This window comes from Erythranthe guttata, chromosome 8 (assembly GCF_056151865.1).
Source record: "Erythranthe guttata isolate IM_541 chromosome 8, IM_541, whole genome shotgun sequence".
NCBI lineage: Eukaryota > Viridiplantae > Streptophyta > Magnoliopsida > Lamiales > Phrymaceae > Erythranthe > Erythranthe guttata.
In genome coordinates, this window is record NC_142540.1 from 17,101,448 (window position 1) to 17,119,140 (window position 17,693).

At 36.6% G+C, this 17,693-nt stretch overlaps 2 protein-coding genes across 3 annotated transcripts; both read left to right on the forward strand.

The window, feature by feature from the left end:
- The first annotated feature begins 2,984 nt into the window (after nucleotides 1-2,984).
- On the forward strand, nucleotides 2,985-6,170 carry APE2 (Glucose-6-phosphate/phosphate translocator-like protein). Its single transcript, XM_012974878.2, has 12 exons — nucleotides 2,985-3,589; nucleotides 3,670-3,735; nucleotides 3,814-3,879; nucleotides 3,989-4,067; nucleotides 4,277-4,397; nucleotides 4,476-4,571; nucleotides 4,880-4,992; nucleotides 5,091-5,168; nucleotides 5,273-5,389; nucleotides 5,472-5,571; nucleotides 5,678-5,778; nucleotides 5,895-6,170. Exons 1-12 carry the CDS (start codon nucleotides 3,309-3,311, stop codon nucleotides 5,910-5,912), a joined length of 1,236 nt encoding a protein of 411 aa, XP_012830332.1. The 5' UTR covers nucleotides 2,985-3,308; the 3' UTR covers nucleotides 5,913-6,170.
- Nucleotides 6,171-7,221: 1,051 nt separating this feature from the next.
- On the forward strand, nucleotides 7,222-16,125 carry LOC105951452 (homeobox-DDT domain protein RLT1). Of its 2 annotated transcripts, XR_016033197.1 has the most exons (20): nucleotides 7,222-7,870; nucleotides 8,244-8,711; nucleotides 9,252-9,331; nucleotides 9,778-9,984; nucleotides 10,066-10,155; nucleotides 10,290-10,454; nucleotides 10,562-10,784; nucleotides 11,122-11,222; nucleotides 11,360-11,446; nucleotides 11,555-11,707; nucleotides 11,803-11,952; nucleotides 12,061-12,270; nucleotides 12,344-12,746; nucleotides 12,840-13,018; nucleotides 13,101-13,610; nucleotides 13,782-14,357; nucleotides 14,457-14,561; nucleotides 14,697-14,942; nucleotides 15,169-16,010; nucleotides 16,081-16,125. XR_016033197.1 is itself a non-coding variant. In XM_012974884.2 (19 exons), the coding sequence occupies exons 1-19, from the start codon at nucleotides 7,732-7,734 to the stop codon at nucleotides 15,802-15,804; spliced, it is 4,728 nt and encodes a 1,575-aa protein (XP_012830338.2). In that variant the 5' UTR covers nucleotides 7,222-7,731; the 3' UTR covers nucleotides 15,805-16,125. The 2 variants fall into 2 exon arrangements, 1 of the variants encoding a protein (XP_012830338.2); XM_012974884.2 differs by having other exon boundaries at nucleotides 15,169-16,125.
- Nucleotides 16,126-17,693: the final 1,568 nt, after the last annotated feature.

The window sequence follows — 17,693 nt, forward strand, 5'->3', positions numbered from 1 at the left end:
TCATTTGCTGTTATTGTCTTTTAGACCTGACTCTATGACCAGAGACATAGTAATTGAAGACATAGTTAATATGTGGTAATAATAGTTTCTTGCTGTCTCATTACTGCATGCTGGGAAGTTGACCAAATCAACAGAGTCAACATATAGTTAAACCAAGGCACAAAATTAGTGAATAAAAATCCTTTGGTTTTATAGATTTGCTTTGATTTTACTCAATCACGATTGCATCTCATAATCATTTCTTTACCATGCCCAAACACTGATTAATACACCTGCTAAATATTTCCTACTAATAATACATCATTGTCGTGTAAAATAAATTAATTAATATTTGCAACATATATAACGTCACAGAAAAATCAGAATTTTAATCTCAAGGGTAATTTTGTAATTCATTATTATTTTTATAATTTAATTAAAGAAATCTTTTCTTAAGCCAACTTGAAGCCACTAGTGATCCATTAAAAAAGGACTAAAGCGGCCACATTCTAACTTAATCCAATGATGATTAGTCCTAATTACATGTTAGTTAGATGCTAATTAGTATTTCAAGATTGTAAGATCTTTGTGGGACCCAATTATTAGCTCTTTTGTAAACTCTTATGCAAATAGCAAACTTTTATATCTTTTTTATATATAAAAGTAAGAAACGATAGTTCAATCTAAAAAGCTCTAACGGTATATTCGTGATATTTTTAATTAATTATAAGTATTCTTTTCTTCTTCTATTCCATATCTTTTGTTTTTTTTAATGGGTTTCGTAGCAAATCAAATTTGCCAATTCGCCAGTAAAATCCTAATTTGTTTGCATAGTTTGTTCTTTTAACTCCTTCTCTTTCTTACACACCGATTATAATTTGTTTTAATACAATTTAATTATCATATATTTAAATTTTCAGAGCAAAAAAAACCCAATGTACGAGATTTATAACAATTAAAAGAAAAGGATAAGAGTTTTTAAATAGCAAGTACATAAATTGTTTCAAAAAGATAGCCACTTTCATCATTGTCATCTTATCCTTCAACCAACTTCCTACCCATCCCACCACCTTCACTTTTAATTACATTTATCGCAGATTTGTTAACTATAAATTACATACTTTATATTTTTAAATGTGATATTTTTTCATTAATAATAATAATTTATGAGTATATATATATATTATTATCAAGAAGTTAAAAAAATAAAATTTAATATTTCTTGGTGGCATGGAGTCCAATTGAGGGTCACGTGGAACAGTGAGGACGAATCAATCAGCTTTCATTTCTTAATCTTTACCTAATACCTCACTTTAATCCCAAAGCATCTCTCATTAAGGCAATAATCATGGGGCTAATTATTGTATCATGTTAGTCAACTTATAATAATCATGCAATTAAATCAATCACCCAATCTCCTATTTGCAGCCAAATTAATTCAAAATAAAAACAATGATATGGACTACGTCGCGCATATGGGCCTCGTGTATAATGACAATATAAATCACTCGTAAAAACTCAGAAAGGGCAGTCCAGTGAAGCCCAAAGCGGTAGGCTCAAGCCTCTTAAGAGCATGAGGAACCGTAAATGATGATGTCATGGTATATTCCTGTTACGATTACGTCGCGCAGCAACACGAGGTGAAGACACAGAACTCTAGAACCTATGGTATGACCTCGAATTGGGGATTTGAACGACGAGATAACACTCGTTTAACATAGCCCATTAAATGCGGTCGGACGTTGCAGGAACGTTGTCCAACCGAGATTCTGACGGGAGATAAAGACCAACGCAAGCAAGTCTAGACCGACATCATCACACCGACAATCGAAACTCGATCAAACCGATTGATTTTCAAAATGTCACTTGTCAACAAAAGTAATTTTTTGGGCCTACAATTTCCGAATTGGATTGGGTGTCTAAATATTTAACTCATTTTAGTGGCCCAATTTATGTTATCGAGTAAGACTGAGGCCCATGTCTAAAGTTCATTCCTACCAAATTGGGCCTTGGACTATTTCGTAAAAAGTACGAGTTCAAATCGCAAATCGGAATTTATGAAGACAAAAAATCGCTCCAAAAATCGGAATTTTTCTGATCGAAATTGACCGAATTCGGAAAATTCCAATTTTTTGCAACATGAAATACGTAATACTTTTGATATTTTTAGTGTAACTTTAGGAAAACAAATTCGGAATTTCTGAAAATTTAAAATCAAACCGAAAATTGGAATAATCCAATTCCAATCCAAAAAAAAAAATCGAAAATCTGAAACTGCATTTCATTTTCCACCCCTACTGAAATGAAAATAAGATTCTAAATTTGTAGAAATTAGAACATAGTGAAATAAAATAATGGAATATCCCTCATCTAAAACATTATTGGTACAAGACAAGGAAAACTAAATAAATAAATAAATATAGATACCTAAATAAATAGGAAAGATATTTGAGGAAAAAAAATGATAAGGATGTAGAGGAATTGGATTGCAGGCATTGGACAAGACAAGTTCTTCCTCACAGACCTCTCAATTGAATCCTGATCATGGATAAGATAAGACTACCTTGCCCCACTTCTGATTTCTTGATCTAATAATTCCCAATTCCACTTCATTTTGCCTATCCCAATTTTGATTTACTATCCCAATTTTCTTTTCATTTAATCCATTTTATTTTATTTTATAAATGCACCTCACATACATTTAATTTACAAAACAAGAAAACTTGCAGGATTTTTTTTTATATATTATTTTAATCTAAATCAAATTTCAGAAATTATAAAATACAAAATTGCAGAAAAAAAAAAAAACGTTGTGTAATTTAGACAGTAAATTTAAATAATCTTATTTTTATATTGAAGTGATTATATAGAGATAATGCAGAAAAATTAAAAAAGTGTAATTACTTAATCAATGAACTTTTGATTGTAATTACATGTATGGCCTCTAATTTATCGAAAAATAACATTCAATATATCAAAAAACATAAGACACAAAAGAAAAAAATAATACCAAAAAATACATATTATCCCATTTATCTAAAAGAAAATAATAATAATAATAATAATAAAAAAAAAAAAAAAAAAAAAAAAAAATCCCGCGAAGCACAATATCCGTGAGAAGATTAAAAATCCAATTCAATGTGGACCGCTCATTTCATCACCTCATAAAAACCACTTAAAAACAGTCCTCCCATTTCCCGTGCAAGTTAACCTTTCCGGCGCACGTTAATTCCTCTGCATAGGAACACCGGAGTACTCACTGCTCACTCTCTTCTCTCTCTTCTCTCTCTCTCCACCACTTCTCTTCTCCCCTCCCCAAAATTCCGGCAATGGAGTCTCGCGTTCTCACCGGCGCCACCATCCGCGGCCTCTCACTCCCCTCGAAGCCCGCGGCGAGGCTCGCCGGAAACAGCAGCTTCCCCACGGTGAGGCTCACCGGAAAACTCAGCGACGGCGGGAACCTGATATGCGGAAGGCAGCTCCGCCCCGCGATCCTCCTGGAAGCTTCTCCCGTGGCGACCGCATTTTGTTCTCCGGTGAAGAAGAGGGACAACCTCCGCCCTTGCCTCGCCGCCGCTTCTTCGCCGGCCGGCAGTAGCGATTCCTCCGGGTGAGGTCCGTTTTCATGATATCCGATCGGTCACCCGACCCGTTTTCGAAACCCTTACCCGTTTTCTCTTGTTTTCGCAGGGGCGCCAAAGTCGGGTTCCTCGAGAAATACCCTGCCCTCGTCACCGGGTTCTTCTTCTTCATGTGGTACGTTTCATTTCATCACACTTACAGAGAGAGAGAGAAGCTTACTTGAAATTACTTATTTACCCCTGCTGTTTGCAGGTATTTCCTGAACGTGATTTTCAACATCCTCAACAAGAAGATCTACAATTACTTCCCTTATCCCTAGTAAGCAATCAATCAATCAATCAAACCCTCAATACTAATTAATTAATTCTGCATAATTAACTATTAAATTAAAACAATTAATTAAAATCTGTTAATCGTCTTCGTGCAGTTTCGTATCGGTCATACATTTGTTTGTTGGTGTTGTCTACTGCTTGCTGAGCTGGTCCGTCAGCCTCCCGAAACGAGCCGTAAGTTTTTTTTTTCCGATCCGCAATTTAAATATCGATTTGTTGCAACAATAATGTAATTGTTCCGATAACAATTTTGTACGATTTGTTAGTTAATATATCGTTAGCCGTTCATATTTCAATCGACTGGCATTTCATATATACGCAAGTTCCGAGTGAATACGTTGATCCAATAATTTAATCCCGACATTTATTTGTTCTGCTTTTAGCCGATTGATTCGAACCTGTTGAAGCTGCTAATCCCGGTGGCTGCTTGCCATGCTTTGGGCCACGTAACTAGCAACGTTTCTTTCGCTGCAGTTGCAGTCTCGTTCACTCACACCATCAAAGGTGAATATATTTTTATTTTTTTTCATACGATTTAGGAATAATTATTTTCTTTAAAAATGCTCTAATTTTTTTTTTCAGCACTCGAGCCTTTCTTCAATGCTGCGGCTTCACAATTCGTTCTCGGGCAATCCATTCCGATAACTCTATGGCTATCATTGGCTCCAGTTGTCATCGGTAATCCTCTCACATTCCCAATTTAATTTACTTTATTTCTTTCATATCATATCTTAATTCTTAAATCAACTAAACCAATATAGAGTAGAGTTTCCGAAGGGTTTCTCAAATTTTCTTGGAATTTTTTTGTTAAATCAATAAAAATCAATTTAGCATAGAGTTTCAGTAGGATTTCTCGAATATTTTCTTCGATTTTTTTGTTCTTTTTGAATTACTAAAAAAATCTTGGATATGACTATTGAGTTCCACGATCTGTAACCAGACAACAATTTTTGCGGGTTTTTTTAACGGTTAAAATCCGAGTACAGGTGTGTCGATGGCATCGTTAACCGAGCTGTCATTCAATTGGCTGGGCTTCGTCAGCGCTATGATTTCCAACATCTCGTTCACTTACAGGAGCATATATTCCAAGAAAGCTATGGTTAAGTGATTGCTAATTTTTTATTTTTCTCGATATTTGCCGTATTGAAATAATGTTCGTTTTATTTCTTACTAATCGGATGCTTATTTCTTTTGCAGACTGATATGGACAGCACCAACTTGTATGCTTACATTTCGATTATCGCTCTCATCGTCTGTATTCCTCCTGCCTTAATTGTGAGTTCCTAGTTTCAATCCTCCCTCAAGTTCGTTTTCTACAGTTTCTACTTTTTTCATCTTACTTAATTTTTTTTTTTAATTTATAATTATTAATTACACAGATTGAAGGGCCTCAACTATTGAAATATGGGTTTAGTGATGCAATTGCTAAAGTGGGCTTGACAAAGTTCATCACTGATCTTTTCTGGGTTGGAATGTTTTACCATCTCTACAATCAGGTACTTAAATCTGACCGTGGTCGATTAAAAATTAATTACGAAATCCGAATCTAATTATTAATTAATCTTCTTTTAATCCCAGCTTGCAACGAACACACTCGAGAGAGTGGCCCCACTCACCCATGCTGTTGGGAATGTGTTGAAACGTGTCTTTGTCATCGGCTTCTCAATCTTGGCCTTCGGTTAATATATATTTTATCGACGATTTTTTTTAATGTTTTTAATTTGGATGTTTATTTATTAATGATGTAATTAGAGGTTTAATCGATTTGATTTAAACTTTTGCAGGTAATAAGATCTCGTTGCAAACTGGTATCGGTACTTCCATTGCAATATTTGGAGTTGCAATGTACTCCTTCATCAAGGCTCGGTTGGAAGAAGAGAAACGAGTAAGCACAAACATTTGCACTTAAATCTAATTCGGTTATATAATTTTCTTTAAATAGTTTAATTGGAAAATAATCAGTAAATTAATTTCATCGTTTTTTTATTTACGACACGACAGCAAGGAAAAGCAGCTTGAGTACTGATGCTCTGCTGGGAGAAGAAGTATTATGAGTTCTTAATGCGACCATTCCTCGTTTATGTAATAAGTTCTTTCGATATTCAATTTCTTTTTAATTTAAATTTCTGATTTATGTACGTCTTTTCCTTCGTTCAATTCGAGATGACTGTAATAATTCGCGATTTCCTCATGCGGTCGACATTTTGATCGGATTAATTTCGAGGGTCGAAGTTGTGAATAGTGTCATTTTCTGTGGGAACAGAGATCTGTTACAAATTTCGTTGCATCGTGCCATTGTTTACTTTCTTGTCGGGTATTTCTGCTTCGTTTGCCCGACTATAAAATATAAAATATAGGGTAAATTACAAACACCCCCCTGAGGTATGGTCAAATTACAAAAACCCCCCTCTTGTTTGGATAATTACATCTATCCCCCTCAAATATGATTTTTTCTTACACCTACACCCTTATGGTGCCAAATTCAACATAATCATCTAGATTCCGTGGAATGTGCTCTAGTTTGTTCTCGTTTTGTGTAAAAATACAGTTTCCGATGCACAAACTGATATATACAAGCTAAAAATCACATATTATGATCATCTTGCTTCATAATGTAGAGTTTGAATGGGATAAAACGGGTACAAAAGTGATAATATTCCATATAATCTCGAAGATTCCACTAAATTTGAGGAGTTGAGGGGGTGGTTGTAATTATCCAAACAAGAGGGGTGTTTTTGTAATTTGACCATACCTCAGGGGGTGTTTGTAATTTACCCTAAAATATATAATCTAATTTCGTTTATTCGATATGTTCCTCAATCGTCGTTTATTATGGTTTATTTACACATAAAAATGTCATTAGTCCGGAATTCAAATTATCAGGTAAGATTAAATTGTGGAAAAACCCCTCATGTTTGGATAATTACAACCACCCCTCAACTGTAAAATCTTCATACACGTTCACCATATCGATGTCAAATTTAGTGGAATCTTCTAGATGATGTGGAATATTCTTCAGTTTATACCCGTTTTACGTCATTCGAACTCCACATTTTATAATAAGATGATCAGAATATATGTCTCTTGGATTGTAAATATCAGATTTGGAGCATCAGAAACTGTATTTTAGCAGAAAACGAGTAAAAACTAGTGAACATTCCATAAAATCTAGAAGAGTCTATTTAATTCGACCCATAAGGGTGAAAGTGTAAGAAAATTCATAATTGAGAGGGTAATTGTAGTTATCCAAAAATAAGGGGCTTTTTCGTAATTTACCCTAACTTAAATGAAATACTAAAATAATGCAGTGATTAAACCAAAAAATAGCGGGATCAGTTTATATAAACAATAAAAGAGAAAAATAAAATAAATTCATACGCAAAACACAAAGTCTCAAGTCAAATCAAGATTAAATTTTTATATTTTGCCCCAAGGTTTTGTTTGTTGTTTGTTTGGTTTGATTTAAAGAAACAAAAAAAAGGAAAAAAAAAAAAGAAAAAGAAAAATCTAAACATGGAATTTGATCGCGCGATAGATTACTCCAATCACAAATACTACAGTTGTTTTCGTGTTGATAATTTCATCGCTGCTTTATTCTTGTTAATTCAGCCCTGGATCTCAATTTTCCCCTTTATTCCTCTTTCTCCAATTATTTTTTCACGTCCGCATTTGCAATCGCACCCTTATTTACAAATTAATTTTATTGGTATATGTACATCACTCGCGCGTCAAATTCCTCTCCTTTTTTGTGTTTTTCGATAACGTTGTTATCTCGAAACATTTTTTTTTGGGGGAATTTTTGGGCTGCTAGGGTTTGTGGGCAGCCGATTGATCTGTAATGGAGGCGGGTTCTGAAGAAGAAAATAATATGAACATGGACCAGATACCGCCGGCGGCGGCGGCGGCGGCCTCTAAGAGGCCTAAGCGTCAGATGAAGACGCCCTTTCAATTGGAAGTGCTTGAGAAAGCCTATGCAAGTATGTGTTTCTCTTCTTATATCTTATGAAATTGTTATGTATCTGTTTGTTTGTTGGTGAGTTTTTGTTCTCTTCATGAAATCTGGATAATGGGCTGTGTTGGGTGTTTTATGAAATTTTCTGTCTTGTGTTTAATTTATCGAAGAGATTTGTATGTTGCTTTGTTGATGGCAATTTTTGCTCACTTTGTATATCATAGTTTTGGGTGTAATTTGATCAAGTTAAACACTGTTATTAGTTTTCAAGATGTTGGAGTGTGTGTTGTGTGCCAAGAACCATTTGGCTTTTGCGTAGAGATTTTGTTGGTTTTTTGAATCGGAAAGTTTATCTTTGAGTGACGGCATTTGGGTTTGTTGTGGTTCTTTTTATGCAGCCGATATGTATCCATCCGAGGCGGCTCGTGCAGTTCTGTCAAAGAAATTAGATCTAACGGACCGGCAGTTGCAGATGTGGTTTTGCCATCGAAGATTGAAGAATAAGAAGGATTCCGTAGGCATGGCAGCCACAAAGCCTCACGCAGCTGGCCCAGTTCAGAGGACAGGTGTCAATCACTCATCCAGAGAGGAATTGATGGCTTCTGATCCTGGCAGCGGACATGGCTCTGGTTCTAGGTCTGGCAAGCAAGACTCTGGCTCGGGATCAGGATCGGATTCTGGTTCCAGCCAGTTCAATAATGGAGACGGTATGCCAACAAGGTATTTTGAGTCACATGGAACTGTCATGGAGCGTAGGGTGATAGCTCGTATGGAGGCTCAGTTGGGGCAGCCATTAAGGGAAGATGGACCAATTCTTGGGGTGGAGTTTGATGAACTACCCCCTGGTGCATTTGGTGAACCTACAGGTAGGTACATACTATTCTCGAGTTGTATCTGATATTTGGGGTCGAGTTGCTTAATCACGAGTTAAATAATGGGGCAGGTCTAAAGTGTGATTAAATCCAAATATATTGCAGAGTCCATTAGTGTATGGTAGTACTATGGTAAAGTATCGATTTAATCGTAGTGCGGAGTCCGTTAATGGTATCCGGTGGCATGAAAGTTAGATAAGATCCTCCGTATGTCTCTGTACACTACGAGTGCCTAATGGACTGTTGATGTGCTTAGGCATGATTGTTTTAAGATGGTTTCTCTTTTTTTTCTCAAATAAACTTAAAAAAAACTAAAATTACATGATGAGGAAATCTTTTTCCCGTGAAACCTAAATTTTCTAAAGCACTGCAATTTGGCGGAAGGGATAAATGCTAGTCAACTAAAATGGTTTTCTGCTGTTTCCAGATTTGCGTCTCGGAGGGTCTTGTAGTTCCGTCCTTTCTTTCTCCAGTTGGCTCAAAAGATGTCTTTTAATGAATCACTGACATTTCCCATTATTGCTTATGAAACAGTGCGGATAGAGGAGAAGGACAGATACAAACATTCTTATGATCGCAATATGTATGGACAATCGGATGTGAAGCATATGAAAGTGGGTTCTCTATCTTTTACATGTGAATTTATATTTTATATTGTAATTTGTGGACTCGGCATACAAAGGTGATTGTGGGTTAGATAACAAATTTTAGATGATCTGAATTTCTTTCTCCAGGAAAATTGTGTTTTTCATTCTGAAGGTTGTATGATGATTACTCTATATGTTTTTGGGATATATAACTCACAATATAAGAATATTTAAGTGTATTCATTGGCTAAAGGACACAGTTATGTTTAAGTTTTCTTGGGTCAGTCTCGCCTAAGAAAAGTTCACTACCCCCACTCCCCAATAACTAAATGGAAGATTACTGTAAAAAGAATTAGAGAGTATTTCTCTGAATGGATATATTGTAATCATTTTTTCCCACTTCATGGCAGACTGACAACATTTATCTCCATCAAATATAAAAAGAATTGAACTTAAATTCTTTTGACTCCCAGGCTGCATCTGGTGGCCCTTCTGCAAAAACAATGTCTATTATGCGTGGAAACGGGCATGTTCCCAGGGGATATGGTGCTGAGAATCAGGTGTCAAGCATGGATATAGTGTCTCAGTCTGGCAGACATGTCCAGCCTTCTTCATCTCCAAGGAATATGAACCTTATGACAAACCACGAAGACAATCTGCATTTAGAGAGGAAAAGAAAGGTACCTTCCGAATAGTGAATTTTGTAGTTCAAGATTCTCAGTATATGTCTGCTGCAATTTCATTGTTTTCTCCTCTTGTAGAGCGATGAAGTTGGAATGGGAAGAGAGTTCCAAGCCCATGAAAAGAAGAATCGAAAAGAACTTGAGAAGCAAGATGTTTTAAGGCGAAAGGTTTGGACGTTGGACATTGTTGTTTTATATTTGAGGGACCTTAACTATCTTTGTTAGAAACTGCTTATATTAGGTGAGTTAAAAGATACATTATGTTTAATCTGACATTCTCATGGTCATTTTCTTTACCTCAGAAGGAGGAGCAGATGAAGAAAGAGATAGAGAGGCAAGACCGTGAAAGACGAAAGGAAGAACAGCGGATAATGCGGGAACAGCAGAGGCAGGAAGAGAAATTTCAGCGTGAAGAAAAACGTGAAATGGAACGTAGGGAGAAATTTATGCAGAAGGAGCTTTTACTCGTATGATCAAACCCATATCATCTCTTGTGACTTCATATTAACTAGAGGGTTTCCCTATTTGTTTATTAATGCAATTCTGTTTAACTTTCCATGTCCGCACTTTCCAGGCTGAGAGGAAGAAACAGAAAGAAGAGCGCTGCAAAGAGAAGGAAGCAGCAAGACAGAAAATTGCTGCGGAGAGAGCAGCAGCCCGAAGAATCGCTAAAGAGTCTATGGAGCTAATGGAGGATGAGCGTCTGGAACTAATGGAATTGGCTGCTTCAAGCAAGGGATTGCCTTCGATTTTGTCTCTTGATTACGACACTTTGCAAAATCTTGATTCCTTCCGAGGTTGGTGTTGCTTGCTATGACCGAATGTAAACGAGCTTTATCTCCACCATAGATGTTATTAAAATTGAAATTTTAATCTGATGTTGGATGTTAAACCGGTGAATTAACTGCATGTTACTGCTCAAATGTTGGATATTGAACAAGCCACCAACAAAATCTTCCTTGCATGTTTCCTCTTTCCTCATATCCTTTCTATATACAAGTTTATCCTGTGTTTGTGATTTTCTATTTGTCCGAGACCTTAAAATGTATAACTTGTCCCTTATATCAAGTACTTCCATTCATTTCTGCTACTTTTTTGACAAATAAAATTCTGAGTGAACTTTCTGTGATTCAGACGCTTTATGTGTATTCCCACCGAAGTCTGTGCAATTGAAAACTCCTTTCGCTATTCAACCGTGGATTGATTCGGAGGAAAATGTTGGCAACCTCCTGATGGTATGCATTTTATATTTTTTCTTAGTTTTCTCCCCGTTCTACTTTTGTTACCAATTTTTTCATCAAGGAATAAAAGTTTGTTCTGTCAGCAATTGCTATGTTCTTCGTAAGTTCTGAAGTGATGATTGTGCTTTCAGGTTTGGAAATTCTGTATCACTTTTGCTGATGTTCTTGGGCTTTGGCCTTTTACCCTTGATGAATTTGTACAAGCTTTTCACGACTACGTAAGTTTTTAGGATGCCTTTATTTTTATTTTTTACCTTTTCCCTATGCTTTTCTTTTCTTTGAAAAGGATTATGAATAATTTCATGCGTCCTTTCACATTTTCACAGGATTCAAGGCTGCTTGGTGAGATACATATTGCTCTTATAAAATTAATTATAAAAGATATTGAAGATGTTGCAAGGATGCCTTCTGGTGGACCAGGTACCAATCAGTATAATGCTGTTAATACTGAAGGTGGACATCCTCATATCGTTGAAGGGGTAATTAATTATGCTCAATTATGTTGCATACTTTTGCTTTGCATATATATGGTCTCTTTTGCTTGACTTATGTTTATTTCCTATAATTATCGCAGGCATATTTATGGGGTTTTGACATCCATAGCTGGCAGAAACATTTAAATCCATTGACGTGGCCCGAAATATTAAGGCAATTTTCACTCGCTGCCGGATTTGGACCACAGCTAAAGAAAAAAGGCTTTTATCGAGTTGGTGAAAATGACGAGGTACATTTTTTTACTTCTTTACCCTGGTAGGCTTTACCATTCCAAAAGAGTGTTGGATGATAAATTGATAATCATTTCATTGTGATAACAACACTTTTTATATTTCAGAGTAAAGGTTGTGAAGACATTGTATCCACTCTGCGAAATGGTTCAGCAGCTGAAAATGCAGTTGCAATTATGCGAGAAAAAGGAGTCTCCTTCCAACGCAGATCAAGGCACCGGTTGACTCCTGGAACTGTTAAATTTGCTGCATATCATGTTCTTGCTCTTGAAGGAAGCAAAGGGCTAAATGTTATTGAGCTCGCAGAGAAGATTCAGGTAACTGATAGCTACGGTTTTGTAATGTAGTCTATATTATTTTTTTCTCGTATCTAATTTGCTCTTCTTTTAGAAATCTGGGCTTCGTGATTTTACCACAAGCAAGACCCCAGAGGCTTCTATATCTGTTGCCTTGTCAAGGGATCCAATACTTTTTGAAAGAATTGCTCCGTCTACATATTGTGTACGCCCGGCTTTTAGAAAGGATCCAGCTGACACTGAATCAGTAATTGCTGAAGCAAAGGAGAAGATAAGGAAATATGCCAATGGTTTTCTAGCTGGTCAAAATGCAGATGAGGAAGAAAGAGATGACGATTCAGATGGTGATGTTACTGAAGCTGTGGAAGCTGATGTTTTAGCAACTCCATCTGATGCAAACAAAAATAGTGAAAGCAATGAAGTTGGCTCCTGTTCTGTGAATGACAAGGACAAAATTGCTGATGGCACTCCTCTGCAAGAAAGAACTATAAGAATAGGTAAGAAATTTGACATGTTTTTCTTGCGTGTTTTATTCTGGAAACTTGAGGCCTGTTAATGATCGATTAATTTAATTGATGTTGTTTCTGAAGATGTGGAGGGTAATCCTGATCAAGATGTTGAGATTGATGTAAGGAAATCTGGTGAATCTTGGGTCCAAGGACTCAGTGAAGGAGAATATTCCGATCTATCTGTTGAGGAGCGTTTGAAAGCCCTTGTCGCCTTAACCGGTATTGCTAATGAAGGAAACTCGATCCGCGTAAATTTAGAGGTCTGATTATTGTGGGTAGTTGAAAATTGAAATTTAGAGCTTCTAGTCTTCTTCTACTTTCTAACAACTGAAGTTATTGCAGGATCGGCAGGGTGCTGCTAGTGCTCTTAAAAAGCAGATGTGGGCAGAGGCACAACTAGATAAAAGGCGAATGACAGAAGAGATTAATACTAGGTTGTATAATTCATCTTTCAATGCTGTTCTTGAGGGTGGTCTCAGTCCATTGGTTATTATTGAAAATAAATTACATGATCCGTCAACAAGCACTTTAGGGAAGGACGAGTCTTCTGTTGTGATTGAGGATGTTAATTGTTCTGTTGATAATCGAACTCAAGATACATCTATGGATCAATTTATTTCCCAAGCGCAGCAGAATGGATATACAACAGAGAGGTCTCGATTGCAGCTAAAATCTTATATAGGTCACATAGCAGAAGAAATATATGTTCACAGGTCCTTGCCTTTGGGTCAAGATAGAAGGAGAAATCGTTATTGGCTCTTTATAGCTTCGACATCTAGCCTAGATCCTGGTTCGGGCAGAATTTTTGTTGAATCGCCAGATGGCCATTGGAAACTTATTGATTCTGTGGAGGTAGGCACATGTCAAATTCTACTCCAAACCTTCCTTTTTGTTTTATTGTGGGCTTCTATTTGTTACTGTCCTTTTCTTCCTTGTATCCCGCTTATTCATATATATTCTTGAATTTGGCAACGTAACTCACTAACAGTTATTTTTATGACGTGTGTTAATTCTTTTGTGCAGGCATTTGATGCTCTGCTGACATCGTTGGACACTCGTGGAACTAGAGAATCTCATCTGCATATAATGTTGAAGAAGATTGAGGCATGCTTCAAAAACTGTGTGCAAAAGAATCGGTTACTTCATAGTATCTCGTATCAAAATAGAGACGAGGGCAGAATAGAAGCTTTGGAAGTAAATTCAAGTCATTTTTGTTCAAGTGCCGAGAGTCCTAGGAGTGCAGTCTGCAGTTCAAGTTCCGACGCATGCGAACCATCATTTTCCTTCAGAGTTCAAATTGGACGAAACGAAGCAGAGAAAAAAAACTTCTTGAAGAGGTACGAAGATCTACAGATTTGGATGTGGAAAGAATGCTTCAGCTCCTTGTTTTTATGTGGCATGTCGTACGAAAAGAAAAGATGTTCGCCTCTATTGGGAACTTGTGATCTCTGCTTTGGTACTTATGATGCTAAAAATGATCATTGCCCTTCTTGCCATGGTAACAAAAGAAGTACTCTAATAGACGAGAGTTCTACTATCACTTCAAACTTATCTCCAGTGAGAATCGGATTGATCAAGGCCCTGCTCACTTTACTCGAGGTACGGTAATTGTGTGCCTGCACAATTGCTACTTAACATTCAATCTTGACATGTCTAATATGTTTTAGAACTAATACTTGCCATTATATCTTCTTACAGGTAACCGTTCCCTCTGAGGCTCTTCGTTCTTGTTGGACGGAAGATTTTAGGAATACATGGGGATCAAAATTGCAGAGTTCTTCATCCAGCGAGGATCTTCTACAGGTTTCCACTCCATTGATTAACACTTCATTTCTCGTTTCGCCTTTTTTTTTTGTTTCCCTTTTTCCTTCCTGCTATTTGTTAAGTGGAGACCCTGAGACATAACCCTTTTTTTTTCCTTTTAAAAAATTGGTGCAGATCCTGACTGAGTTTGAGGGTGCCATTAACCGCGAGTACATTTCAGTAGGTTTTGAGACAACAGAAGAACTGCTCTCTTCGTGCATCTCGTCAAAAGGTGCTGAATTTACCGACCTGGGATCTGTTACTCAGCTTCCTTGGATACCAAAAACTACTGCTGCTGTGGCTTTGAGGCTTTTGGAGCTCGATTCATCAATCTCGTACACTCCTAATCAAATTGCCGACTCTCAAGTGGAACCTCCTCCAGTTGAGTTCTCTCTCTCTCTCTCCCTCAGACACACGCAACACAGTAATTGGACTAGAAACGATTTTGTATAAGAAAAAAACATTTCGAAAATTGAAGCTTGTGTAGTATGTATAAGTGCATCTCAAGTGCTCAATAACTAAACTAGCAATAGTTTCTGGTTTAATGACTTCATTACTTCCATCTCTCTCTGACATAATTTCTTAAACGTACTTTTGTTGTCTGCAGAAGTTCACTTTAAAGTACGCTTACACAAAGGACATCCACAAAGCTGAAACTATTGAATTCAGCAGAAGTGGATCCGTAAAAGAAGAAAACCGAGATCATTTTACTCCTCGCATCTCTGGTAATAACAGGCAAGTAGTTCGTAAGAAAGGAAGCGGCCGACCAAGCAAGTCGAAGAAAAAATCCGTGGGTTCATTATCAAAATCTGGCAAAAAACAGAGTATTACAACCGAAGGCGAATCATTGGCTGAAACTCTCACACACGGACAAAAGCATGGAAGGGGTAGAAGAACTGTCAGGCGGAGAAGAACAGAGCAGAAGAATGTTACAGAAACACTAAACGAATACTTTGAAGACCAGCCAATAAATTCTGGCAAAAACGATGGCTCGATAAATAATACTGTAGTTGAAAATTACGAGAGTAGTCATCACAGCATAGAAGAATCTGATGATAATGCTAATGAGAACGTTTACGAGTTTCGAAAATTGGGTTCTCCTATTCCGATGGATGTGAGCGAAGAAGAAGATGCTGATCAAATTGATGATGAAAATGATTACAACGAGGAAATTAATGATGAAGGGAACCACCTTATGGATGAAGGCTCGGAATCTGATGCGTCTGGAGATTACAGTGACTAAAGCTGCACGATTTTGAGTTAATCCGATAGTCAGAGGTTCGGTTGTTTGACCAAATATATACCAGTAGTGTAGTGATCTTGCATTCCTTTTTGTGTTGTATGCTTCGAAGATTCGGCAATTGACTCGTCTGAGTACCGTGTAACGTTATATAGGGAAAGCTAAAAAGAAAAAAAAGAAAAAAAAAACAAAAACAAATCAAGAACACTGTATAAATATAAATATTGGCAGTGTCAATATAAATATTAACAAGTACATATCATGTAAATTGGAGAGCAGGAATAATTTTTATTTTATATTAACAAACGTTTTGAAGAAAATAAATCAATATAGTGATCTTGCATTCTTTTTGGGCAACGACTATTTGCAAGACGAAAATTACTCAGTGCAAGACCAATTTAATTTTTTTTATTAAATTCAGTATAAAAAGACTATAATAACCTTAATAAAATACAAACAAAAAAATCATTTTATTAATTTCCTTTTGCAAGACCAATTTAAAAAAAAAATTAATAAAACAAAAAGAAAAAAGAAATTGAATTGACAAAATCAAAACGATGAGGGAAGATTGAAGAAGAAAACAAAAACAATCAATTGCAGCAAAAAACCGTTCGTCGCCCCGTCGCCCGTCGCCCCGTCGCCGTCGCCCCGTCGTCGTCGCCGTCGCCGTTGAAGTCCACCGCCGTCGCCCGTCGCCGTTGAACTCCGTTGTTGCCCCAACCCCGCCACAACAATCTCACGAAAAACAAGTAAAAATTACTTTTTGAATTATGAGAAATAAATGTGATAAACATGATTTTATTGTTAGAATAATGAATTCAAGTCGTTTAAGAACATAGTTGATGATTCTAGGGTTCGATTGTAGCACTATTGTTGAAGGAGTTGCGGTTTTACAAAAATCGACTTGTACTTGTCGTTTTTTTGGAAAATGTTCGACACACTGGTGTCGATTTTTTAAACAAATTTCGACAGGACACAATCGTCGATTATTGGGCCTATTTTCGACATTTCAATGTCGATATTTGTACAACATTTCGACATAAACCCGGTGTCAAGTTTCGTATCAATATTCGACATTGCTGTGTCGAATTTGTATACAATTTTCGACACAGAGTTTATGTCGATTTTGTGGACAAATATCGACACTACTATGTCGAAAATTGACTGGTAAACTGATTTTTTTGCAAACTTTTTCCTTTTTTTTTATATGCAATATTCGACATTGCTGTGTCGATTTTGTGGACAAATATCGACACTCTGATGTCGAAAATTGCCTAGTAAACTTATTTTTTTGCAAATTTTTTTTTTTTTTTATATAAATGATTAATATTATATTTATATTTTTTCCAGTGGAACCGCGTATTCCCCAAACTGCTTCTGAGCGCAAGAGAAAGGCATTGGTTAATCGTAAGGTTCGACGTGGCGATTCTCAAGCTACTCGGGTCGATCCTCCGGCCAATCGTACACGTTTACCTACCGATGTTGAGCCTTCATTGTCCATACCTGAGGATCCACCGCTCACATCGACCACCGAAGTTGGTGGATCTAGTAGCCAATCGGCTGGCCCCAGAGGACCACAAATACCAGACTTGATGCCGCAGTTTGAGAATCATATCGCCCGACAGATTTTGGATTTTTTTTTTGTCTTGCAATAGCAATTAACTTAATTTAAACTAATAATATCTAAATTATTATTGGGGTTATATTTGTAATTTCCAGTCTTGATCTTAGTAAATTTATTTATATTTTGGTCTTGCATGAAGTAAGGTCTTGCACTTAGTAATTTTCGTCTTGCAAATATCTGCAGCCTTCTTTTTGTGTTGCGCGAATTTGAGCCTGCAATTTGAAGTTTTGGGCCCAAATCGAGTTGAAATTGGGTCTGCAATTTATGG